Consider the following 26,166-nt stretch of genomic DNA (forward strand, 5'->3'; position numbering starts at 1 on the left):
AAGAAACTTTCAAAGTTCTTGACATTTTCCGCTTTGACTGACCTTCTTGTCATAAAGTAATGATAGACTGTCGTTCCTCTTTGCTTATTTGAGCTGTTCTTGCCATAATATGGACTTGGTCTTTTACCAAATAGGGCTATCTTCTATATACCACCACTACCTTGTCATAACACAAGTGATTGGCTCAAATTTATTAAGAAGGAAAGACATTTAAACAAATGAACTTTTAACAAGGCACACCTGTTAATTGAAATGCATTCCAGTTTACTACCTAATGAAGCTGGTTGAGAGAATGCCAAGAGTGTGCAAAGTTGTCATCAAGGCAAAGGGTGGCTACTTTGAAGAATGTAAAATATAAAATATATTTTGATTTGTTTAACACTTTTGGTCACTACATGATTCCATATGTGTTATTTCATAGTTTTGATGTCTTCACTATTATTCTACAATGTAGAAAATAGTAAATATAAAGAAAAACCCTGGAATGAGTAGGTGTGGCCAAACTTTTGACTGGTACTGTATATATCATTCTTCAATTGGTCATTCACATCTATAAATGTTGCACATTGTGCCTTCAAGGAACGTGATCCTGGTTTCCCAACCCATGGGCAAACTCAGGGGTTGAGTTCCTGCCCAACAAGATGTGCTGGCGTTGCATTCCATCACCCATTGGTTAAGTGATACGTCATCGACTGTACAGTCGGGCATCAGATTGCTATATCATATGAAGTGGTTAGCTGATTTGTTAAATACCTATCCAGGCATTGTAAGATATGGCACTCGTTTACAATGTAGTCCGATCCGAATTCAAACACAAACCACCGCTCCAATAGGGTAGATTTTAACGACCATTCCCAGGCAGCAGTTGTTACAATACAATTAATCAATTTCTTATCTCATGATGCCACCCAAATTAGGCAAACAATATATGATTTTGGGGATGTGCCAAGGTGTGCCCCTTTCTGTCGAATTAAGTAATTTCTGGAAAATATAGCTATGTCCATTTAAAGAACCACTTTTGTCAACAACAAAGAAACCTGTGGCAAAAGTTTGATATAGCCTCATTAATCTGTGTCAGTGAAACTGTCACTAAATTATTTGGACATGATCTGCATCAGATTACTAAAATTAATCAAACCTATTGGTAAAATTTATTTATTTTACATGTGAGAGATACAAATGATCCCTATACCGAGCTATAGAATAGAAATACTGTTACTTCCCCACCAATAAGCAGTTATGCCCCATTTGAAAAGGATAGATTTCAGGAATATGTCCTGGGACAGCACTGTTCTGGGCTTTTGGCACTAACACAGTTGATCAAACAGAGGTTCCAACTCCAATCATCATCTCAAAGAGTTTAGATGTTAAAAAAAATGTTAAGCCCTTTCACCAAGATGGATGTTTTTTCCCATATAAATAAATAATCCAATTTACCATTGCCTACACCTAGCTGCTACACTGCCATCTATCTCACTTTCACGTCACAACTTCTCAACCCATAGTGATACAATTATATCTCTGACTGTGGTTCAACCTTCTGACAGTCAATGCTAAATGGAAATATTTATTGATGCAATTTTTTCATTATTCAAGATGTAGCTGTATGTCTTTAACACGAATTGAGCTGTTTCTTTTATGAATGGGTGTCATCATGATCAAAGATCTTCTAGCACCCGGCTCACGTGGATGCCATGGTACCGCCAAATCTTTGCTACCGCTGCGGATGATCTCTTGACTTCCTGTAAATAGTGCAATTTGTAGGTCTTATATCTCCACAAAAAATACCTGACGGTTAGTCTGTGGATTGACCGCCAGTCACTCATTTGGGTTTATAATTATTATTTTATTCGAAACATTAACATTTTAAGGTTGTCAAAAGACGAGGGGCAGTTTATTTAGGTGGGATCAAAGCGTGACGGAAATCGGTATATCCCTCCGCTGTTTTGTCTCCTTTCAAGACTGGTTTTGGTCTTTTCGCTGGTAGCAACGAAGAGAGAACCAGACATAGCTGAAAATCCCGTTTGACAGAATTTAAATACATTTTCAGAATCGAAAAACAAGTTGACAGGAGCGTTAATTCACCCATTTGTTACAAGTGTAATCGGCGCATATTCTATTTTTTAAAGAGCGTTACTTATATTTTTTAAAAGGCATTAACTTACACAGCTACTAGCTAAGTTGGCTAGCTAACTTTTCATAGGTTTGGAATCACATGCGCGAGTAGCTGAGCGACGTTATCAAGTTGACGTTTTTTTAAAACTAGTTAACTATCGCTAAATATTATCAAGTCGTCATTTGGTTGCAGTGTATATTGTTTTTGAGATTTTAGGAATACACCACACACGTCGTTTATGGGCTCATCATGTCAATGAAGCAGGCCGGTGGTAATCGCAAACCCGGCAGTGGCGCTGCCTCTGGTGCCGGGGGAAGTGGCGGACGACAGAATTTGGGCAGGTAGGTGATTTATTCAGTCGACATTTTAGCTAACCATATTATTATTATGATGCCAACGTTGTGAAATTATCAATCGCTGACTATGCTCTTAATTACAGTAGTTGATATTTCCACGATAAATGTCAACGTGTGTCGCCCTGACTGCTATACTATAAGCTATAAAAACAGAGTCGCACACTTCATATAACGATCTCTAACCTCACAGTAATTTATTGATTACTGGGAGGTTATATATATGAAGTGTGCGACTTATTGTTTTTTTTTATAGCTTATAGTTTATTCACCGTTAGTCAGCACCTCAACACGAAATAATTTTATCTGGGTCTACGCCAGCTTATGCTTATTATCTGACTACTAACCGTACGTCGTTGGCGGTAGGCAAGTTTCTATCCAGCTAGTTAGCAACTTGGTCCATACTATTCGGAATCCTTGTGATGTCCCTAACCCTAGTCTTACTGTAACCATTTAAAATGTGAACGGGTAAGGGACGTCGAGGATCCCGGATAGCACGGACCCTAGAAAATTAGGCCTACGAATGATGCTGGACACGGTCTCGTAGTACTGAATGTTCCAGCAGTAATGCCGTACTTAGCTAGCTAGTTTTGGTTTGGTAGCTCCATGTCTGTTTGTAAGTTAGCTAGTATTGAGAGCATAGCTAGCTAGCAGTGGTTTGTATCCTGTGCCACTTCCTTCGATGGATCATCCTGTTAAGACGATGCGTATGCAGCTAGAAATCAAACGGCTAGCTAGCTATACCTTCTTAACTAGAATTAGCTAGGCTACTACCCTGTTAACCAGTTAACGCTTTCTATCGTTGAGTAATTTAATTCATGCCTTCATTGCATCGGCGTCAAATGGATAAATCAGTATAGTAAAGGTGGGCAGGACCCAACCACTCAACGTTTTGCCTTTAAATATTGTTGCGAGATGGAAGTTTTGACACCGGCGATTGCAAGTCATATTGCCAAACTAGCTTGCTACCTTTTTTGTTTTGAAGTCGGAGTCACAGCAACGATGTTGCAATCATTTTTAACTTGTAAGTGCGTGCAAGTCTGCAAAAGAAAAGGGGGCGTGGCGGGGTTTTGTGGCGAAGATATAATTTAGAGACCAACAAAGGACTTTCAACCTTGACGTTTTAGTTGCTGCTTGTGTAAAATTGTGCCCTTGAAACATGGCTTGTGTAAGTACTATCGTTAACCAGAAGGGCTGTATTTCATCAACATATCAGTCTATTTTGATAGCAAACTATTTTGACGGTAGGGACAGTACGTTCCAGCGTTGCATGTGTTTTTTTGGGGGGGGGACCAACAACAATAGTCATATTCCACACTTCGGAGTCCTGACCCATGCATCATAGACGTTTAAACCAGCCATGCATATATAACCTGTCATATGGGTTAGGGAGGCAAGCGCAAACTGAAATTATTTCAGTAATGTATTTCCTAATCCAGAAGGAAATTGTGTGTGGGAAAGTGAAGTATCCACTGCACAGCTAGTGAAAATATCTAGCCAGTCATATTTCAGGTGAAACTTACCCATATGAATCATTATCACTACAGGGTATGCAGGACTCATTAAATATGCTTAGTGTTTATTTGACTGTGGAAAGACATCAAACATTGCATTTATCTGTCTATTTTGTGTCACAGAATCAGCAATGAGTCATTTTGAGGATTATAATGATATTGACAATTATAGTTTTTTATTTTTTGTCTTTAAGGGGACGGCATAGTGCCAAAGGACCTTCAGCAGCAGTAAGTGAACAGTTTCATTTATCATTGTTTGATTTGGTTTTCAATCCCATTATTTGAATTAGGGATGTGAAGTTGGCAGCTAATGATGATTTGTCACTATCTAGGGTATCATATCTACTATTGTTTTTTATGGGAGAAAACCCCCCCCAGCATACTGGTACACAGTTGTCTGTCACACTCTTCTTTGTCCATAATGTTTGCACACATATTCTTTGGTGTTATTTTACTTTGGGCTCTCAGGTTTGAATTGCATGATCAATACGTTTTGTCTTTCAGGTTGTCTCTAATGGTGTATATGCAAACATGAGGATGGTCCATGTCTTGACATCATTAGTGGTATGTTCCCCGATCACTTGATGCATTAAGGCTGTGAGGATCAGGCAACACCAAATACATTTTATGATTTGAAACTAACTGGTAACCGATCTCTAGACGGAGGTAGCAGAGCCAGATACTGTGTATGTTGGATGTGTCCCCTCCCCAAAGCAGGGGAAATACTGAACAAAGCTTTTTTTAATCTAATGTCACTGGAAAGCAAATGCCAGCACACTACACTTTTTATTTTTTTATGTAACCTAGGCAAGTCAGTTAAGAACAAATTCTTATTTACAATGACGGCCAAACCCGGAAGCTGCTAGGCCAATTGTGCACCGCCCTATGGGACTCCCAATCACAGGTGGATGTGATACAGCCTGGATTCGAACCAGGGACTGTAGTGACGCCTCTTGCACTGAGATGCAGTGCCTTAGACCTCTATGCCACTTGTGCTGTTGACTCGTTGAAGCATGTCAACCAAGCAACAGTGACATGTACCACATATTGTTGTCCCTTGTGATAATTAAGCCATGTGTGATTGACAGATTGTTTTAATTAAAAGGCATATTTTTTTTAGGAGTGAACTTTGTTTAAATGTGTTGTTCAGACTGCCAATGGAGTTACTACTTAGCAGCAAGTCAATGGTCTTAGTTGAGTTGGAATGTAACCGTACATCTTGTGTGTATGACGATGATAACGGAATAATATTTTTTTCTCCCTTCATTTGCAGGGAACCAATTGTGAACTGAAAGTAAAAAATGGAATGGTTTATGATGGAGTGTTTAAAACATACAGCCCAGAGGTAAGGATAAGCACATGAAGCAATGTCAAGCCACATTTTTCCTCTTGGGTGACAATAAGTACATTTTAATTGTTATGGCTAGAGATGTGTTGTATGACCTGGTCCCTTGTAGCTTAGTTGGTAGAGCATGGTGCTTGTAGCGCCAGGGTAGTGGGTTCGATTCCCGGGACCACCCATACGTATAATATCTCTACGTTGCTTTTGGTAAAATCGTCTGCTGAATGATTATTATTAGTATAATACTTGAAGCCAAGCATATTCTATGTTTCTTGGTAACATAAAAGGAGGGTTACACACAGTGGGCCTTACATGCAACATGTGCTTCAAGTTTAATAGCCTTGTTGTCCATTTATTAAAGGGAAAATGCTTTACATGGATCACTTACAGATACAGTGTTCATAATCTCACACATAAAACCCAAATAAATATAAAATACAACCATGTATTCCCTTCAGGGAGTAGGCTAACCTAAGCGTTTACAGTGATAGTTGATGGAGCTCTCTCTACTTCACCACTCTGTCGTCCGTCCCCCAGTGTGACCTGGTTCTGGATGCAGCCAACATAAAGAGTCCTGGGCCCAGTGTGGGCCTGCGACAGGAAGACCTCGTGGACAGCATTATCTTCAAGGCTTCCGACGTGGTGGTGGTGCACTTCAGAGACGTGGACTTCAATTTTGCCAGAAAAGGTACATCCTTATGTCAAGACCTATACATTCAAGGTTGTCACTGGCCCCTTAAAGACATAGCTCCACCTACAAAGTTAACTTGAGTTGGTTGGATTCGTGAGGAAATGCCTATTTATTGGCCAATACAAAGATTGCCCATTCCTTCTGTGTGAATTGTTATCATGTCTAGAAGCAGAGCCAAGGGCTAAATCATGTGCCTGAACTGAATGCTCCCTCTGTGGCCAGTCATTGAGTAATAATGTGAAATATTGATTGCTCCGAATGTCTCCCAGGCACTGCAGGGGTACTCAATAAGGCTGTGATCCAATATATCTATATTACCTCTAAACCTGTCAGGACTCAAGCACTGCACAGTGAGCAATGATATACTCTGCTAGTTAGCATTGTAATCAAATCAACTAGTGAAGTGGTACTGTGTGAAGTAGATGGGCTAGATCAGTGCTTCCCCACAGCCATTCCTGAAGCATCCCTGGGTGTCCAGGTTCTTGTTGTAGCCAACCCAGTTTCTAGCTGACAAATAGCAAAGGCCACATGTTAAATGCATACAGTATCTCATTGCCATGTGCCAGATATTTCACTGGGCTAAGTCTCAGGTAATGCATCAGAAACCCATTTGTTTTGTAGATGAAAGAAATGTAGCTGTGTGGTTGGAATGGAAACATTAGTATATACATAGTGGCGCTTCAGGAAAAAGGTTGGGAACCCCAGGGTTAGGCTACCTGTCTTCTCTCAACTGACCCTCTCTTCCATGTGTTTTTCCTCAAATGGGTGTAGTCTCTACTGACACAGGTAATATGCTGTTTTCTGCTCTTGCACCTTTTTGTTGTTGTTGACGCATACACATGTTAATTTTGATGGTAAGGGGGTAAACAGTAAAAACCCTCAAAAGCTTTGAGGAAATGCAGTAGTGTAAGGGTCCTCTGTAGAGCATGGCTTTTGCAACACCAGGATAGTGGGTTCGATTCCCAGGACCACCCATACGCAACGTTCCCTCTAAGCTGCAAGCAGCTCCCCGGGACTGCCGCACAAAATAAATATCAGCCTGCACAGAGAAGCACGAGATTGAAAGTCACTCCACTTTCTAGAGTTTTCCCCTTTAGTTAACACTATCAAAGTTTCCCTTTACTGTGGGAATTGTGATTTGAATCAACGCAATGTTAGCCACTTTCAATGCAACATACCAAAACATAACTATGCAAGAGATTTTGTTGTAGGAAAAACGCATCGGAGTGGGATTCTATTGCGTTGACATGCACGACTCAGCCTGTACTCACACAGACCTTTGCGGCATAAGCAATCAGAGCTGCAGTAGGCCTATATGCAAATAGACCATTGCCATATGAATCTGTGCCATTCATGTTGAACTGGACTGCTTTTACAGCATGAGTGGTCGTGAGTAGATGCGCTTGTTTTGAGATCAACGTGAGAGTTGCATGTATGCACATTTTGTTCATATCCTTTGCTAGTTAGTGATTTATTAGCCCAGTTATAGATCATTTGTAGTCTGCAATAGGGGGGAGTGATTGCTTCCTACAAGAGCACAAAACGTGTACGTTTCTAGACCTTTGAAAAGCGAGTCGGCTGAAGAGCTTTTTTTGTCTTAAGAGGCAGTGTTGTATTTTGAGACGTCTTGAATAAGCTAAGTAGCCAATAGGCAGAGGGTATTATCATATGTCTGATTCGCTATAATGGTATGGGAGTAATAATACTTTTTAACCTGCTTATCCACTTGTCTTTCAGACAAGGAGGTGACTGAAAATGTGTTGTTTGACACAAGAAACCACTTTACAAAATAAAATGAATCATGGAATGTAGGCCTACATTGACCACACATTGGCTGCTACTTTAGGCTGAATGATAGAACAGCTATTTCCATGTTATGATGTGCATTTCTCCATTGTTTTTGATGGTTGGCCACTCTGATAAGCCTACATTATGAGTAAATGGCGGCAGCCTACTTGATCACTGTCTGAAACTGTAACTCGGTGTTCACTGTAAACTCACATTGGAAGTTGCACAGAATTTTCACAATGTTGGAAGTTTGTGCTCTGCAGACCTGAAATTTGCTCAGTGAGGGACAACATTTGAGGGAATATTACCCATACATAAAAAACAAAATAGATATGCACCCATGACAGTAAGTTTCTTTGGATAAAAGTGTCTGCTAGATGCCATATATTATAAGGGTCAATCCTCATATTGGGCTTGTTTCAGCCAGACCCCCTTGTCATTAAAATCCATGTTTCTGGAGAACCTATTCAAATGGCTTGATTCTGTAAAGAGCTTTGGTTGACTCGATTGAATAAGTGCAACTGAAACAAAAGTACTTACAAAGATTGTTGAATTGTGCTAAAATATCTCTCGTTTAAAAATGACAAGTGCGGTCTCAAATTTTCCTTTTTATAATTCAATCAATTCTGCCTGATCACATTTCCAGGCAGGTCAGAAGGCATATTTTTCATGCTATGACTGTAATCTAAGTGCATGTTATTTATAGATTTATTTTGCTTACTCTCATTGATTTCTGTACTCATTCTCCCTAATGTTAACACTATGATTCTGCTACTTCGGTGTTGTGACTGTCTAATGGTTATCCTGACATGATCACTGCCAAAGCAAAGAGTGCACCTGGCTCTTAGAACGGCAGATCATGTGCTATCTGCCTTCTCCACACCTGCAGTCATTTACCTATGCGTGTGCCTGCGTGTGTATGTGTGATCCTCTCTGTTTGCATGCATGTCTGTCTGCTGTATATAACTCTGAATGTGTGTCGTAACGTGTAGATAACTTCACGGACACTGCAGTGGGCGGCAGAATCAACGGGGAACACAAGGAGAAGGACCTGGAGCCGTGGGATGGAGGGCGGCAGCAGCACATGGTCTCAGGCAGCCTGGAGTCTCTGGACACAGACGTGGTATTGCTTTCCATTTAGTGCTCTGCATGGAACTATATCTGTTGATGTGGTCAAAGTTGCCCCTAGATGCTGATCTGGGATCAGTTTATTTTCCACCTTAGTGGTTAACCTCTCTCGGGTATGTGGGACGATTTCGTCCCACCTACGTAACAGCTACTGAAATTCCAGTGGCGCGATTTTTGAATCGTTAGAAATACTATTACTTCAATTTCTCAAACATATGACTATTTTACAGCTATTTAAAGACAAGAATCTCGTTAATCTAACCCCACTGTCCGATTTCAAGAAGGCTTTACAACGAAAGCAAAACATTAGATTATGTCAGCAGAGTGCCCAGCCAGAAATAATCAGACAGCCATTTTTCAAGCTAGCATATCATGTCACATAAACCCAAACCATAGCTAAATGCAGCACTAACCTTTGATGATCTTCATCAGATGACACACCTAGGACATTGTGTTATACAATACATGCATGTCTGTTCAATCAAGTTCATATTTATATCAAAAAACAGCTTTTTGCATTAGCATGTGACGTTCAGAAAAAGCATAACCCCCGCAAACTTCCGTTGAATTTACTAACAGTTTGCTAAATTACTCACGATAAACGTTCACAAAAAGCATAACAATTATTTTAAGAATTATAGATACATTACTCCTCTATGCACTCGATATGTCCGATTTTAAAATAGCTTTTCGGATGAAGCACATTTTGCAATAATCTAAGTACATAGCCCGGCATTACAGGGCTAGCTATTTAGATACCCACCCAGGTCAGCCTCCACCAAAATCACATTTCCTATAAGAAAAATGTTCTTACCTTGCTTGTTCTTCATCAGAATACACTGCCAGGACTTCTACTTCAATAACAAATGTTGGTTTGGTCCCAAATAATCCATCGTTATATCCAAACAGCGACGTTTTGTTCGTGAGTTCTAGACACTATCAGAATGCTTCTTCACGGTCCCGCGCATGGCGCATTGGCGTGTCAAAAATGTCTAAATATTCCATTACCGTACTTCGAAGCATGTCAACCGCTGTTTAAAACCAATTTTTATGCCATTCAACTCGTAGATTAGTGATAATATTCCGACCGGGAGTATGCATTGAGCCTAAACAGCCGAATAAAATTTCTCCTCAGAAGCGACTCATGCACGCGCCTCATTCAAAGGTCCTCGGAGCAGCCACTTACAAAAGGTGATAATGTGTTTCAGCCTGAGGCTCCCTCGTAAACCTTCAGTTATTCCCGGGCTCTGAGAGCCTATCGGAGCCCTGGGAATTGTCACGTTACAGCTAAGATCCTTACTTTTCAATAAAAAGATGCAAGACGCACGACTCCTTGTCAGACAGGGTACTTCCTGCTTGAAACCTTGTCAGGTTTTTGCCTGCCATAGGAGTTCTGTTATACTCACAGACACCATTCAAACAGTTTTAGAAAATTCAGAGTGTTTTCTATCCAAACCTGAACAATAATATGCATATTCTAGCTTCTGAGTTGGTGTAGGAGGCAGTTAAAAATGGGAACATATTTTTTCCAAAATTCTCAATACTGCCCCCTAGCCCAGACAGGTTAAAGGGTTACTTTGGGATTTTGGCAATGAGGGCCATTGTCTACTTCCCCAGAGTCAGATGAACTCTCTCTCTGCTTCCAGTATGAAGGAAATTGGAGGTAGTTTTGCAGCCAATGCCAACTAGCGTTAGTACAATGACTGGAAGTCTACAGTAGCATCTGACTCTGGGGAAGTAGATCAATCCTGAAGTTTCCATTTAAGGTTAAGATTGGGGCAGGGGAAGATGATCCTAAATCTGGAGCTAGGTGACACTTCACTTCAGAGCATTGTTGTTTTTTACTCTCCATTCATAGTTTATATCAGCTGACCAAAAACCTCTTTGCCTCTCTGCCTCGCTCCTCTTAGTCAAATGGCTGGGACCCGAATGACATGTTCAAGTACAATGAAGAGCAGTATGGCATCAAGTCCACCTACGACAGCAGCCTGTCCACCTACACGTAAGCTACTCCTGCCTCTCTGTCCACTCATTCGTCACACAGGCACAGCCAGGTTTATCGAGAAGGAACTCACCTCATCCACTAACAATGTGTAGAACCCACTTTGCTTTGCATGTGTGTCCCCTGTTTGGGGACAGGTGTGTGTGTGTTTAAGGTTTGCCCTCTGCTGTGCTCTGCTATGCAGGGTTGCCCTGGAGCGGGATAACTCTGAGGAGTTTCTGAAGCGGGAGGCTCGAGCGGCCCAACTGGCGGAGGAGATCGAGTCCAGCTCCACCTACAAGTCCCGCGTGGCCCTGGAGAATGATGAGCGCAGCGAGGAGGAGAAGTACACGGCCGTGGTGAGGGGAGAGAGGGAGCAACATACACTCAACAGGTGGGTCTCTGAGGGGCAAGGGGTTTTCACAATCCATTAGTTGATGCTAGCATCGATAAAGTGAATGTTCGTCTATCACTCGCATCCATGTTCAGCTGCGACTCGCCTCTCTCATGTATGGCTAACATACTGGCATACTGCAGTGTCTTCAAGCTCTCGTTCAGTTGTGGACATTGCAGAGGCAGGCTTGCAGGTTGTTTGTAGGAGTCCGCTGCCAATTCGCACATCTGGTTTCACATTGTGGTAGTTGCATTAGTTTTTAACTTGTTCTCCTGGGTCACTGATCTCTCCGTAGAGAAAACAAGTACATTCCCCCGGGTCAGAGGAACAGAGAGGGGATGTCATGGGGAGCGGGTCGTCAGAACTCCCCCAGGTTGGTCCAAAGCAGCAGCGGACCTGCCCGGCCAGGTCTTCACGACTACACCCCCAGCTCTGGAGCCGACCAGCGGGTTGTCAACGGAGGTAAGGACCCCCGGCACCCTGGTTCATCCTGGAGCATGGAACAATATCACATTTTATTTGTCACATCCTTTGTAAACAACAGGTGTAGACTAAAGTCCTATTCACATGGGACTAGTATTACTAGAGAACGTTGGTTATGCATTTGTTACCCCAGAATGTCCGTTATTCCAGAGGACGATTCGGCCAAGATTAGTTTTTTTCAAACTGTCCCTGTAATTTTTGGGATGGAAGCCTGGATGTTTTTTTTCTAGGCGTGAAGATATTTCAACAAGTCCAAGCGACAATATGCTACACTGATACATCGAGCTTGGTTCCAAGTTTCTGAACCAAACCATCTTTTAGGTCTTGGGTTGATATATAATATTTGAATTAAGAAAGTGTAATATTTTAACGATCCGCAGTAGAAGGCATCCTAAAAGCCCCCCAGCCTTCAGATGGGAGCTAAACACTACATCCTAAATCCCCCCCAGCCTTCAGATGGGAGCTAAACACTACATCCTAAATGCCCCCCAGCCTTCAGATGGGAGCTAAACACTACATCATCCTAAATGCCCCCCAGCCTTCAGATGGGAGCTAAACACTACATCATCCTAAATGCCCCCCAGCCTTCAGATGGGAGCTAAACACTACATCCTAAAAGCCCCCCAGCCTTCAGATGGGAGCTAAACACTACATCCTAAAAGCCCCCCAGCCTTCAGATGGGAGCTAAACACTACATCCTAAATGCCCCCCAGCCTTCAGATGGGAGCTAAACACTACATCCTAAATGCACCCCCAGCCTTCAGATGGGAGCTAAACACTACATCCTAAATGCCCCCCAGCCTTCAGATGGGAGCTAAACACTACATCCTAAATGCACCCCCAGCCTTCAGATGGGAGCTAAACAGTTAACTTGCACTTGAGAAGTGTTTTTAAGGCTGTAGATGAGTTACCTTGTCATTTCCAAATGTTTAGCTCAGTTGTATGCTGCTTTGTGATCTTAACAGCAAGGGATGCATTACATAGGAGCAATATGTTTCACTGATGCATTTGGCAATATTCAATTCAATTCACACACAAAACAACAACCAAAGCATTCACTGTGGAAGTTGATACATGTTGGCTGTTCATATATAGGCTATGAGCAGCACTTAGTTCAATTTATCCAACCAGTTATTGTTTTCTTGCTCAAACTGTGAGCAACACCCGTCAAATTCAGACATTGCTCTCAGAACACAGGGATGTTGATTCACACGGGACTAGTATTATCAGAAGACCTTGGAGTTCGGCAAAAAACTTAGGATATTCTGGATGGATTGTTACACTCCTGCCATATAAAAATGACTGACATGGCAGATTGAGAAAGGACTAAAATGACAGATGTGGTGTTTTGTGCTCGTGCACATAATGCCATTACCCAACCTCCCCCAGTAAATCTAGGGCACCACACAATGCCTGAATGAAAGGCACTATTGTCAAAGCCAGAGGATGTCTCTGTCAGACCACCCCTAGATGGGTTTTTACAGGCATCCTGTAGAGATCAGTTGTGTGAACATGACTGGCAATTTTTGAATGAGCTCATCTCAGTCCTGAATTTACCCAATCCCTAGTTTTAGTTAACGTTCTTCTTTTTAGTTAAGCTGTATGTTCATCTCGTAGTTTGTATTGTATATTCTAACTGGTCTTTAGACCACAACTGTCGGATCACCTATAGGATTTTTCAGTCTGACACAAGTCCAGGCCCATGTTTGTCGGAAACTGGCCGTGACTTTCAGACATTGACTTTCAGACATTAGTACTCGGTAATCATCCTCTCATCCAAAAAAACACAATTGCATGTTTCTCTCTCTACATTAACAATTTGAATGTCAGTTTCATTTCCTGAGTTGTCATCTTGTTCGGCGTCCTAACTTTCTTTGACCTTTTTTGAAGTTTACACTGTTTTCATCAAAATCTCTAGAGTTTATTCTTTGCTATGCTGTTTCTATCCGTTTCAACCTGCTGACCCCGTCTCATCTTCCTGCCTTTCCTTGAATCACCCTCCTTTTCCTTGTCTTTACCCCTCGCTCCACCTTATTATCAGTCCTCTTTCTGTCCTTGCTCTCTCGTTTCTCCTTATTTCTCCTCCTCTGCTCATTGTCATTTGTCCTATCAGGTGCCACCTCCTGCCCATCGCCCTCCTCCCGCTACCAGTCAGGCCCCTCCCCTCTCCCACCCAGGGCGGCCACGCCCACCCGGCCTCCATCCAGACCCCCCTCGCGGCCCTCCCGGCCCCCGTCTCACCCCTCTGCTCACGGCTCTCCAGCTCCCATCTCCACTATACCCAGTAGACGCATGTCCTCTGAAGGTAGCTACCTCCCTCCTAACAGAGTGGTGAACACACAGAGCCACGTGCACCGCTGGGCTGGGCTGGCTGTGCTGCTGCTGTCTCTAATCTCCTGCTACAAGACGCTCCTTTTCAATTGAGAAACGGCTTTGGACTTCGATGTTTTTTTTCTTCTTTGCCCTACCTCCGCTTTCCTCCTGTCTCTCTCGCTCCTGCTCTCTCTCGCTCTCCTTGCACACATTGCATTGTGAATTGTGTGGTGTTGGTCGCTCTCCAGTAACACTCCCATGGTGTGGCCTTGAAAGCAGGAGGCACTAATCAAAGGCTTGTCACAGACTTGTCAGTGTTTAAGTCCACTGGGTGCATTGATGACCGTTGTATTGGTGAAGGAAAGATGGTGTATGTATTCATGCTGTTTTTCCATCACCGTTCCTCAATCATTTTGTAATATCGTCTGTGGTAAGTAGCTGTTTCTATTGTCCACCTAGCTGCATATAGTTTGTGGTACTAGTGGCTCTTAAGTCTCTACCTGGGCTCCTTCTAGCTAAATGATGGGATGTGTCACAACCATCTCTCTCTCTTCAGGCCCTCCCAGGATGTCCCCAAAGACCCAGCGTACCCCTCGCACCCACAGAGTTCCCCCCGGGAGTAGAGTCCCACCGGGAGTGGACTTCATGCCCCACAATGCTCCAGGAGAGGTGCCCGTGCCCCCGGCTACCCGCAGCAGCTCATCCAGTGGCACCTGGTCTTCAGTGGTCAGCGGAGGTAAGAAACCCCATCTGTCCTTCAGGACTGGGGTGGAAATGACACCTGGCAAAATAGCTTGGATTGTTACAGATATAGCCACTGTGTGGTTATATTACATAGACAAATGGTATGCCTAGGGTTGTGGCGGTCATAAGATTGTCAGCCGTTAATTGTCATGCAAATGACTGCCGGTCTCATGGCATTTGACTTAATTAACATAACATGTTTAGCATCTCCTGGCTTCCACACGTACAAGATGCTCATGCATGCCTTTGGAACATTAACAAGTCAAATGAATCCATTTAATATAGCCTACACCGTCACAATAAAATGCATTATTTAGTTGTGATAGGCCTATAAACCTGGGAATGTCTTAGAAATCAAAACATAAGTGTTGCATGAGACTATTGATGATTTGGAAGAAGTTGCATAAAAAGGCATGTGCTCTCATCCTTCCCTCGGCGAGACGATTGCATTGTTAATCTGCTTGTGTGTCAAGCAAGTTAGGGGATATCTAATCAATGGAAGATGCAATGACAATGACAATTAAAAGGCTACAACAACCAAAAACCAACAGGTAGGCTTGTATTTAGGCTAATTTGAATGGAGTAGTAATGTGTTGGCTTAACTGTAGGATAGTGAGATGCAAGGTAACATTATGGCTAGCCTCAAGTAGCCAAGTTAGCTAGCTTCTCTCGGTTTGATGCAGTCAAGACCGGTACAATGTAATCCGATGGGATGGTAACTTGCAAGAAGTTATTCCAGGGCGAGAACAGTAGTTGCGGTCTCTCCCTCCGTGCCTGCTCCAAGCCTCCTGAGTCCCGTGTCTTACTCTCACATTCCCACAAACACTGCACGCTTCTGCTCTCTAAGGCAGGTAGCCTAGAGGTTAAGAGAGTTGGGCCAGTAACTGAAAGGTCGCTGGTTTGATTCCTCGAGCTGGCAAGGTGGACAAATCTGTCGTTCTGCCCTTGAGCAAGGCAGTTAACCCCCAACAACTGCTCCCCGGGCGCCGATGATGTTGATTAAAGGTTCACTCATTTTGGATGTTTTGTTTTTGTGCATCTCTGAGTGAGTTATTGGTGTTCAAGCAGGCAGAAATCCGTCCGGTATGACGTAGCACCGTGATGGTCACTCACACTACACTGGAAGTTAATAGGAATATGACTTTCACATTGTGAAAACGTCTATCATACATGTCAGATTTCAATACCGGCTGATGTCTTTGACTCCGGAGGATGTCTTCTCTCGAATGAGCCATTGATCATATTTTTTGCGATATTCCTACCTGGAGAAATGTGTAATTTAACGGAGAGCCTAGCACATTTTTTTGTCTTGCTCAAGGATCTTGCCGGCTCGGGGATTCAAACCAGTGACCTTTCAGTTACCGCACCAATGCTCGCTCTGTGCTTTCTCATTCTCTCTTTCTGTAACGGCTCCGGTTTAATAAGGTAGCAAAACAATGTCTTCTGCTGCTTCCCTCATTCTCATCGGACCGGTTGTCCTTCAGATCCTTCCGGGTTTTAAAATACATTTATGCATATTGGGTCCTGGGCTTTTTCTCGAGTCCATTTCAGAACGGGAGCTCTGACTCCCATCACCATTGTCCTCATTCAGATGATTAAATCATGAAGTGATTTAGAGGGACAATGGAGTGCTGAGTACGAGGCCATTAAAGGTTCGTTGGCAAGTTTGGTAGGCTACCATTCAGGGCCGTTCATTTGCTTAGTTTTGGATGGGTTTACCCTGACCAGTGGTCACAGGGAATTTGACTGTTATGACTCGACTGCCGTTGTGGCGGTAATACGGTCACTGCGACAGCCCTAGATACACTAAAGACACATTTCCATTCCGTGTAAACTTATTGGACAATGAAATGTTCTCATCTTAGCTGTGAAGTCTTATGTAGTGTAAGGGATGTCTCTTTTGGATGTGTGTAGGATAACGGTGTTTGTTGCTCTCCTATAGCACACAGACCTCGATCCCCTGGTCCCTCGTCCCAGACTGGGTCCGCTCCCGTGGAACCCGTTACCACGCCAATGTCAGCTTCCTCACCTGCTGCTAGCCCTGCCCCCAATATGACCGCCACCTCCTCAGCAGAGGGTAAGTCTACTTGCCATCGACATCCATACTCCTATTGTTTTCTGGCTGTATGCTCTGAAGTAGTGACAAACGTAAGAATCTGTCACTTTCATATTAAAAGCAGTCAATCGAGCGCCGTCTGAAACAAGGCACTTGACGATACAATTTACTCTCCCCTTCTTTCATCCCTTAATATAGCGAAAGATTCTCGGGTCCAGGCGACGAGACAGAACTCTCCTACGGTCAACAAGGAGAACATGAAACCTCTGGAGAGCCCCCCTAGTATCAACAGACCACTCTCTAAAGGTCTGCAGCGTGGACACAGCTCACAGTTTGAGGAGGATCCAGTTGTATTGTCTGAAATGCAACTCTATTTCTGTATTGGAAACGTCTCATGATCTTTCACTTTCTCTCTGCAGGACCCCCCTCCATGGCACCAGACCACAGAAAACAAATAGACAACTTAAAGAAATTTAGTGTAGATTTTAGGGTAAGTTAGGTGTCCTCACTTTCCTTCAGGAAGAAGTATCTCTTGACAGTGAAATACAGAAAATGTCATAAATAATCTTTGTGTTAGTACAGCCATCTAAAACTCATCTCGCTCTCTTAGTTGCAGTCCAGCTCTAACCCAGACCCACAGTTTCAGCAGATGGTGACTAAGCCTCCGCAGGACACGGGAGAGAAGTCCAAGCAGCTTCCTCTGGACAAGGGGTTGGAGGGGTCTGAGGAGGGCCCTGTGGTCCCCGCCAGGAGCAACAAGCCAGACAGCCCTGGCGCACCATCCCCCTCTCTGTCCTCTACCCTCTGTCCCGCCCCGGAGCAGAACAGGGGGCCTGACGTGACCTCGCAGGGCGTCCAGACATCTGCACCCAACTTCAGCGGAGGAGCCAAGCCTGAAGACAAGGACGAGGATGAGGCAGAGTGAGTGTCATGGCCATGCATCTGTTCCATTTGAGTTGGTGTTGTAGTGGGCCTCTCTTGAGGGTAGGCACAAATGGAGTGCAGCTTTAAAGAGCCAACCTGAGAGAAATGTATCATCCTGGAACTCCCGCTTTGCCTAAATAAATTATTTTCTGTCTTATGTTAATGTATTCCTTTTTCCTGCTCCGCAGTCAAATGAGAAAGTCGACTCTGAATCCCAATGCCCACGAGTTCAAACCCAGGGTCTTCACTCCTCAGGTCAGTTTGACTCCCCACATAGGCTGCATCTTCTGTTTCTGCTATTTGATATCTCCTGCTTGAGTCCGATATTTCTTTTGAAGATGAAAAGACTTTGCAATATGTTCCTGTGTGTGCAGCCAAAGCCGGCCACCACCCCGACCCCCCCGAGGCCTCAAGGCCAGCCCAGCCCCTCTATCGTCATGCAGCAGCCTCAACAGGTCTACTTCCCCCAGATGTACCCTCTGACCCCTGTCAGCCCTGGAGTCCAGGTGAGACGACACACACAGACTCATCCCCCTGCATGCCCCCACAACTCTGGCAGGTCAGAAGAATACTTGTGAAAGCTGAGACATCCCCATGAAATTATAAGTGGTGTATGATTGGCATGCACAGTTGCTAAGCAGCATGGAAGGTGGATGAGGGTCCTAAAATATTTAGTTTACCCTCCTTTCACCTCATCCCTTATCTCCTGCTCTCTGTGTGTGTTGTGGTACAACACCTTTTCTAGAGGTCGACCGATTTTATGATTTTTCAACACCGATACCGATTATTGGAGGAACAAAAAAAGCCGATTAACCAGCCGAATTTTGTATTTCTTTTGTATTTTTTAAAAATATATATATTTATTTGTAATAATGACAATTACAACAATACTGAATGAACAATGAACAGTTTTATTTTAACTTAATACAATACATCAATAAAATCAATTTAGTCTCAAATAAATAATGAAACATGTTCAATTTGGTTTAAATAATGTAAAAACAAAGTGTTGGAGAAGAAAGTAAAAGTGCAATATGTGCCATGTAAGAAAGCTAACGTTTAAGTTCCTTGCTCAGAACATGAGAACATATGAAAGCTGGTGGTTCCTTTAACATGAGTCTTCAATATTCCCAGGTAAGAAGTTTTAGGTTGTAGTTATTATAGGACTATTTCTCTCTATACCATTTTGTATTTCATATACCTTTAACTATTGGATGTTCTAATAGGTACTTTAGTATTGCCAGCCTAATTTCGGGAGTTGATAGGCTTGAAGTCATAAACAGCGCAATGCTTGAAGCACAGCGACGAGCTGCTGGCAAACGCAGGAATGTGCTGTTTGAATGAATGCTTACGAGCCTGCTGCTGCTGCCTACCACCGCTCAATTAGACTGCGCTATCAAATCAGACTTAATTATAATATAACACACATGTGAGCCGTAGTTTCCGGATTTGACCATATTAATGACCTATCATTTCGAAAACAAAACGTTTATTCTTTCAGTGAAATACGGAACCGTTCCATATTTTATCTAACAGGTGGCATCCATAATTCTAAATATTGCTGTTACATTACACAACCTTCAATGTTATGTCATAATTATGTACAATTCTGGCAAAGTAGTTCGCAACGAGCCAGGCGGCCCAAACTGTTGCATATACCCCGACTCTGTGCGCAATGAACGCAAGAGCAGTGACACAATTTGCCTAGTTAATATTGCCTGCTAACATGAATTTCTTAACTAAATATGCAGATTAAAAAAATATATACTTCTGTGTATTGATTTTAAGAAAGGCATTGATGTTTAGGTACATTCGTGCAACGATTGTGACTCTTTCACGAAAGAGCTTTTGTTAAATCATCCCCCGTTTGGCGAAGTCTGCTGTCTTTGTTAGGAAGAAATAGTCTTCACAGTTCACAACGAGCCAGGCGGCCCAAACTGCTGCATATACCCTGACTCTGTTGCACAGAACGCAAGAGAAGTGACACAATAGTTAAGAAATTCATGTTAGCAGGCAATATTAACTAAATATGCAGGTTTAAAAATATGTACTTGTGTATTGATTTCAAGAAAGGCGTTGACGTTTATGGTTAGGTACATTGGTGCAACGACAGTGCTTTTTTCACAAATGCGCTTGTTAAATCACCCGTTTAGCGAAGTAGGCTGTGATTCAATGATAAATTAACAGGCACTGCATCGATTATATTCAAAGCAGGACAAGCTAGATAAACTAGTAATATCATCAACCATGTGTAGTTAACTAGTGATTATGTTAAGATTGATTGTTTTTTTATAAGATACGTTTAATGCTAGCTAGCAACGTACCTTGGCTCCTTGCTGCACTCGCATAACAGGTAGTCAGTCTGCCACAGTCTCTTCGTGGAGTGCAATGCAATCGGTGTCAAAATGCCGATTACAGATTTTTATGAAAACTTGAAATCGGCCCTAATTAATCGTCCATTCCGATTTAATCGGTCGACCTCTAGTTTTTTCTGTACAGAAAAGTCTAGGGCGGGCCGCGTAAGTGTTTTTTTTAGGCCACTTATGTCCAAACAGTAAAAAAAAAATATACAAGTGGGATGAGAAAAGGTTCAGTATGAACTGAAATAACTAAAACCCGCAATAAAGTACAGTATGTAGAAAATATTATGGAGCTATTCATTTTAAGATCAGTCAGGGACAATCAAATTCCCCAAATGATTCATTCAGGACCATCTTTGTCATGGCATGGGGCCCACATTGATTTTGTTACATTTGAGTCACACAAATAGCATAAGCCATGGCAAGATGTGTAGATTGGAGTAAATTAGCTATATAACAGCTACATTTTATCATTGCGGACAATGGGAGAGTCTCTAAAATTTCCGGTCAGGGACCGCACCTGTGACCATGCCCACGGCCCCTCCACATCCACCACCTAAGCCCCATTTTGACCCAGAAAACACCCTGGAATGTATCATTCCCAACCAGAAGGATCACCTTCAATTTTTGCTTCACTACTATCAGTGTTTTAGTTTGTGGGTATTTGTGTGATCCATATGTCCTTATATGCAGTTGTGGCATGCATATATTAGAGGCCCTTCTTTGGCCGGACTGGTCGTTTCACCATTCCACAGTCATTTACTCACTGTTTGAAGTCATGTAGAGTAGCCTACTAATTCTTTGTATTGGTTTGTGACATTTCAGGAGACTTCAGGTGGGTTTGAGTCGAGCTTGAGGAGTTTTTTATTTCTGAGTATCTCCTGTCAGTATACAGTAGCATTGTCTTGATGCTAGTCCTGAATGCAGTAGGGCTGGGCGATATCGCCAAAATGTCATCTGGTATTTTTCAAATTTGACGGTATTTTGTTTTTGATTCTTAAGTTCTACATTTGCTTCATTAGTAGTACGTGACCCTAAGTCATTTTAATGGGTCTTTCTCTATTCTGTTTTATACTGTTTAATTCAACTTCAACCTAAAATAATTTTCTGCATTTCCTGCACTCATTTGAGATCATTTCCACACTGCCACGATATGGACAAAAATACTAGGCCTTATTTTTAACCAAATGTTGCAATTTAGATCAAACCACTCGGTTGAACTTTTGGAAATAGAATATAAATAATAGTGGGCACTTTGAATACAGTGACATGACAACAAATGAAAATGCCATGGACGAGTTATTGTGACAGGGTAGGAACCAAATGGTGATCAGTGTTTCCAAGGGGACCCTATAGTCTTTGGCTACATTAAATCTTTATTCATACAGCCAACATATGACTTGTCAGCTAACTAGCAATTAGCATTAGTGGCTAACACAATTTAGCTTAACGTGCTAAGAAAATACAAACTAGCTGTTCGCAGGTATAAGAAACACAAACTAATATTGTAATTTTAGTATGCTTGTGGATTTATATTAAGATCAAAGTGGAAAAATTGTTGCATTGACCATCAAACGACAACATGCTCTCCTTGAGTGATGGGGTGGGACTAGGTCTGGGGCGGGACTAGGTCTGGGGCGGGACCAGGTCTGGGGCGGGACCAGGTCTGGGGCGGGACCAGGTCTGGGGCGGGAGCGGGGAGAGATGACTCAAGTAGTGGAGTAAACTATAAAAATGAACGTTACACACGGCGTATCACATTTAACAAACCAAACATTCAAATACCCTTACAGAAGGTAAAGTAAAAACCCAAACTGGTCCGTACATCAATACCGGTGTGTATATATAGTAAAATACGGTCTACCGCCCAGCCCTAGAATGCAGTTTGAGACTAGTGAATGTAATTGTGTGATGGAGATCTCTGGACTTGCGCTGTCTCTAAAAGCACATACAATAAATCACTTTGGCAGATATTGTAAGAAATAAATCTATTTTGGTCTTGAAGTTGCTATGGTGATCCAACATTAGTCACTTGAGAGAGAAACATTTTCTAGTTACCACAAACAAGCAACTAAAGAATGGTTGTGTTTCTCCCTTTCCTCTCTCCATTAGAAAAGCATTATCTGGAAGGTTTGTGCATTTCTTAAGCTTTCTACTCTTTTCTCACCTTTTTTTGTCCAAATCCGTATGTGATGTTTTGCTTGCTTGAAAATGTCCCATCAGATGTTGGTTTGCCAATTTCTTATTGCAATTGTTTCCAGTTGTCGATCTTCTCTTCGTTTAACAGCTTACTTTGGTTCATTTGACAACTAATGGTCTCGCTGCCTTAGCATTTTTTTTACCCTGACCTAAGACTGTCTTCATTCTTAGTTTACAAACTGAAGAAATGCAGAGCAATTCTTGTATGTGAGCAAATGTTGCTATTTGATTAGCCTGCATTAATAATGTGCAGATGAAGGTAGAATAAAAAGTGCATGGTTCATAGTCATCTAGGTGATAGAAGGGAGGGCCCAGTGTGGACAGACAGGTGTATGCATGTGACCTCTGGTATGAGACCAGACAACCTTTCTTCTCTTCAAGTTTACAAGGCATGCTGTGAACATGGATTGTGGGTGTATGAGGAAGTCAGAGTTGAAAGGGTAAGGGGTCAAGAGGGGCTGAGAAATCAGTGGGTTAACCCTGGTGTTCTTCTGATCTTCTCTGCCAGTCTCCAGCCATGTACCACGTCCAGATGCCTCATATGACGCTGAGCCAGTCCAAGCCCTACAGACCAGGTAAAGGTCAGACTGCTCACTGGCAACGCTGTCTCGTCTTCCTTGTCCTCATCAATAGCACAATACAGCTGCCAGATGAACAGTCAAAGCCTGCTTCCAGAAGTCAGACATGCTGCCCCCGCACACACACATGCGTGCACATGGAGCCAAATGCATAGTGTAGACATTCTCATGACTTTGTGCAGTAAATATTCATTTGTTTTGTAGTTGTATCAGCTGGCCTGCATCGGGTGATAGCGCTGCTGAATGGTGTGGAGCTTTTGATGGTGTTGTCTAGTCTGCTGCAGAGCCAAACAGCTCCTAACAGTGCTGCTGTGCTTTTGGAATTCAGCATTTTCATAGGGTGTATGTCATCTTAGATGGATTCAGTATTGTAGACAAATAATGAATTTAAAAGGTTGCCCACCCAGATATATCTCCTGTTATTCTGGATGTTGTGTTTTGAACGGTTGTTGTTGTGGTATGCCACTGGCTGCTGCAGTACCCAACATGCCCCAGCAGAGGTCAGACCAGCACCACCCCCAGGGCACGCCCACCATGATGCACCCGGCCGCGGGGCCGCCCATCGTGGCCCAGAGCCCTGCCTACTCAACCCAGTACTTCACCTGTAGCCCACAGCAGTTTGCCAGCCAGCAACTGATGCCCCACTACCAGTCACAGGTAACAATCTGCCAAAATAACTACTCTACTCACTTCTATGGACCATGGATAATGGAAAGACCCTACAGATTTTCAGGGCTTGTAGAAAGAATTCCAATACTCCAATGAGCACATGAATGCCTTAAAATCATCAGCAGTGTCTTTGGAATAGGACAACACACACACACACACACACGTGCAGGCAGTGAGTTTCCCCGTCTCCCCCCAGGCCCAGCATGTGTTCAGCCCGGTGATGCAGGGTCAGGCCAGGATGATGGCCCCTCCCACCCACGGCCATCCCGGCCAGCTGGTCTCCTCCACCACCCAGTATGGTGAGCAGACTCACACCATGTACGGTAAGACTCCCCTGTGTATGTGTCTCAGACCACATTTTCTACTCTTCCCACTATCTGGTTGTGTGTATGTACGTCATCTCACCACCCAGAACCAAATCAGCTACTCTATTTTGGTTCTGGGACCGGTGGTAGAGAGATTTGTAATACGGTTGCATAGCCACTCTAATTCCATGTAAAAAGCATAAATGGTGTGCGATTGCGCAATAAACGTTAGCTTATTTTGTTTTGGTAAAGTAAACATGGTGACGTTTCTGTCTGGTCCGTGACAATAACCCAGTCTTTGTTTGGGGGTTTCAGTGTCACAAGGCCCCATGCCGCAGCAGTACGCCCACCCCAATACCACCCTGCATCCCCAGCCCTCGGCCACCCCCACAGGCCAGTCCCAGCAGGGCGTGCAGCACGGTGGCAACCACCCGGCCCCCAGCCCCGTCCAGCAACACCAGGCTGCTGCAGCTGCCCAGGCCCTGCACATGGGCAACCAGCCCCAGCAGCAGATGTACCAGGCCCTGGCCCCCACCCCACCCTCCATGACCCCGGGGCCCAACCCCCAGTCCCCCCAGGGCAGCTTCTCCTCGGCCCAGCAGGCCGTGTACCTCCACCCCCAGCAGATGCAGCACGGCTACAACCCCTCCCACATGGCCCACATGCAGCAGGTGAGCTCCACCTTCAGAAGCCCTTCCCTTCACTCTGAGTACATACTATATGAGCAGGTTAGTGGTCCCAGGAACAAAATCATTCATCACTTTTATGGAATCAAAGTCAGTAACAGTTGTATGTATCTCTTTCTACTAATCTTTTTTCTCTGTCTTGTTCTCTCCCTCTTCAGGCCCATCTCCAGTCTGGGATGGTGCCATCCCACCATGGTAACCCTGGTCACCCTCAGATGATGCTGATGGCCCCCCAGCAGCCAGGTGGCCCCCAGAATGCCCTCAACCCCATCCCGGTGTCCTCCACTGCTCACTTCTCTTACTTGGCTCACCCCCAAGGTACGTCCCTACATGCCTCAGGGGGAGGACTTCTCCAGTCACCTGACTGATGTCTTTGCTACTTGTTCAACTAAACACTACAAGTCTTAAATTGGGGCAAACGGGTTGTTCATCATATCAATGTTTGATCCCATTTATCAGCCTTTTTGCTAATAATAATTTTGGTTGAAAACGGATATTAATAAATGCTGACATGCAACTGTATCTAATCTAACTACGACTGGTTAATCTCAATGATTTGCTCCGTTTTGTGTTTTGTCCCTGCAGTACAACAGCACCATCAGCAGCAGCTGTAGAGGGAACTGTGGAGAACATGGACCCCTCTACCACCCTCGCTCTCTGAGTCTTCACGCAGAGAATCCACACAGCTCTCATCATGCTATATGCGTGTTCCTCTCCCAGTCAGAATGTTCAAACAGATTGTTGCAGTGGACAGAGGTTTTATTAGTTAAGAGTTGTGCTGATAACAGAAAGGACCCCCCCCCCCCCCACATACACACACCTGTAGAGTCCCTAAGTGGAACTTGATTTGGCTTGCCAATTTAAGAATTGAGAAGGTAAAAAAGAACCGAAGCTTGCATTTTGTCTGCACCTTGATATGAAAATTCTTCCGACGTGGACAGTGTTAAAGTGACTGTTTAATTGCTGCTACTATTGCTGCATTCAAGACTTAAGAACAGGTTCTAACCAAACTAAAACAAATTAAAATCTTCCTGTAATTAATAACAAGTTTGGCTTAAAGAACTGAAGTATTATTTATGAATTGATGGCTAAGGTGATCCCACTTCCCACCTGACCATGATGTAACTTAAGTTAAAATACAGTTTACTTTGTAGATATACATTAAAAAAAAATTAGGAAAAAAATAAAAGTTTTAAACTGGGTAACTGTCTTTGTTTATTTTTGGTTTAATCACTTAATTTTTTCATAACTTTCTTGAAGTAATGTTATAGACCTTGACAATTGTATGAATTAAGTCTGTCCAAGGTCAAAAAGTAGATGACCATGCAAGGTCATGGACAAGATTAGAACCTGGTCCCAGTGATTCTAGAGGGCTGTATAATTATGATTGAAATCCTTCGACCATCCAGATCAGTTTTCACATGTCTTTTTAGAAATGCTATCTGCAAGACAACCTGTGATCTTCAGATCTCTAAATGCCTAGTCAACTGCGCTAGCAGGGGGTGGGGACCACTTCCTTTCAGATATAAAGCTGTTCAGTCA

General features: G+C 43.2%; 1 protein-coding gene across 7 annotated transcripts; it reads left to right on the plus strand.

The window, feature by feature from the left end:
• The first annotated feature begins 1,777 nt into the window (after window positions 1-1,777).
• Window positions 1,778-25,826, plus strand: LOC115164954 (ataxin-2). 7 transcript variants are annotated; one of them, XM_029717906.1, is made up of 25 exons: window positions 1,778-2,457; window positions 4,178-4,211; window positions 4,488-4,547; window positions 5,257-5,328; window positions 5,863-6,013; window positions 6,788-6,802; window positions 8,797-8,927; window positions 10,843-10,934; window positions 11,119-11,307; window positions 11,603-11,769; window positions 13,904-14,095; window positions 14,660-14,839; window positions 16,790-16,924; window positions 17,102-17,209; window positions 17,323-17,393; window positions 17,514-17,824; window positions 18,016-18,082; window positions 18,202-18,333; window positions 22,300-22,317; window positions 22,895-22,961; window positions 23,443-23,621; window positions 23,830-23,956; window positions 24,254-24,666; window positions 24,783-24,942; window positions 25,210-25,826. In XM_029717906.1, the coding sequence occupies exons 1-25, from the start codon at window positions 2,366-2,368 to the stop codon at window positions 25,236-25,238; spliced, it is 3,192 nt and encodes a 1,063-aa protein (XP_029573766.1). In that variant the 5' UTR covers window positions 1,778-2,365; the 3' UTR covers window positions 25,239-25,826. The 7 variants fall into 7 exon arrangements, with proteins under 7 accessions (XP_029573766.1, XP_029573769.1, XP_029573768.1 ...); XM_029717909.1 differs by having other exon boundaries at window positions 1,779-2,457; window positions 24,254-24,609; XM_029717910.1 differs by lacking the exon at window positions 1,778-2,457 and adding an exon at window positions 3,159-3,637.
• The last annotated feature ends 340 nt before the right edge of the window (window positions 25,827-26,166 follow it).

Source organism: Salmo trutta, chromosome 27 (assembly GCF_901001165.1).
Source record: "Salmo trutta chromosome 27, fSalTru1.1, whole genome shotgun sequence".
Lineage (NCBI taxonomy): Eukaryota > Metazoa > Chordata > Actinopteri > Salmoniformes > Salmonidae > Salmo > Salmo trutta.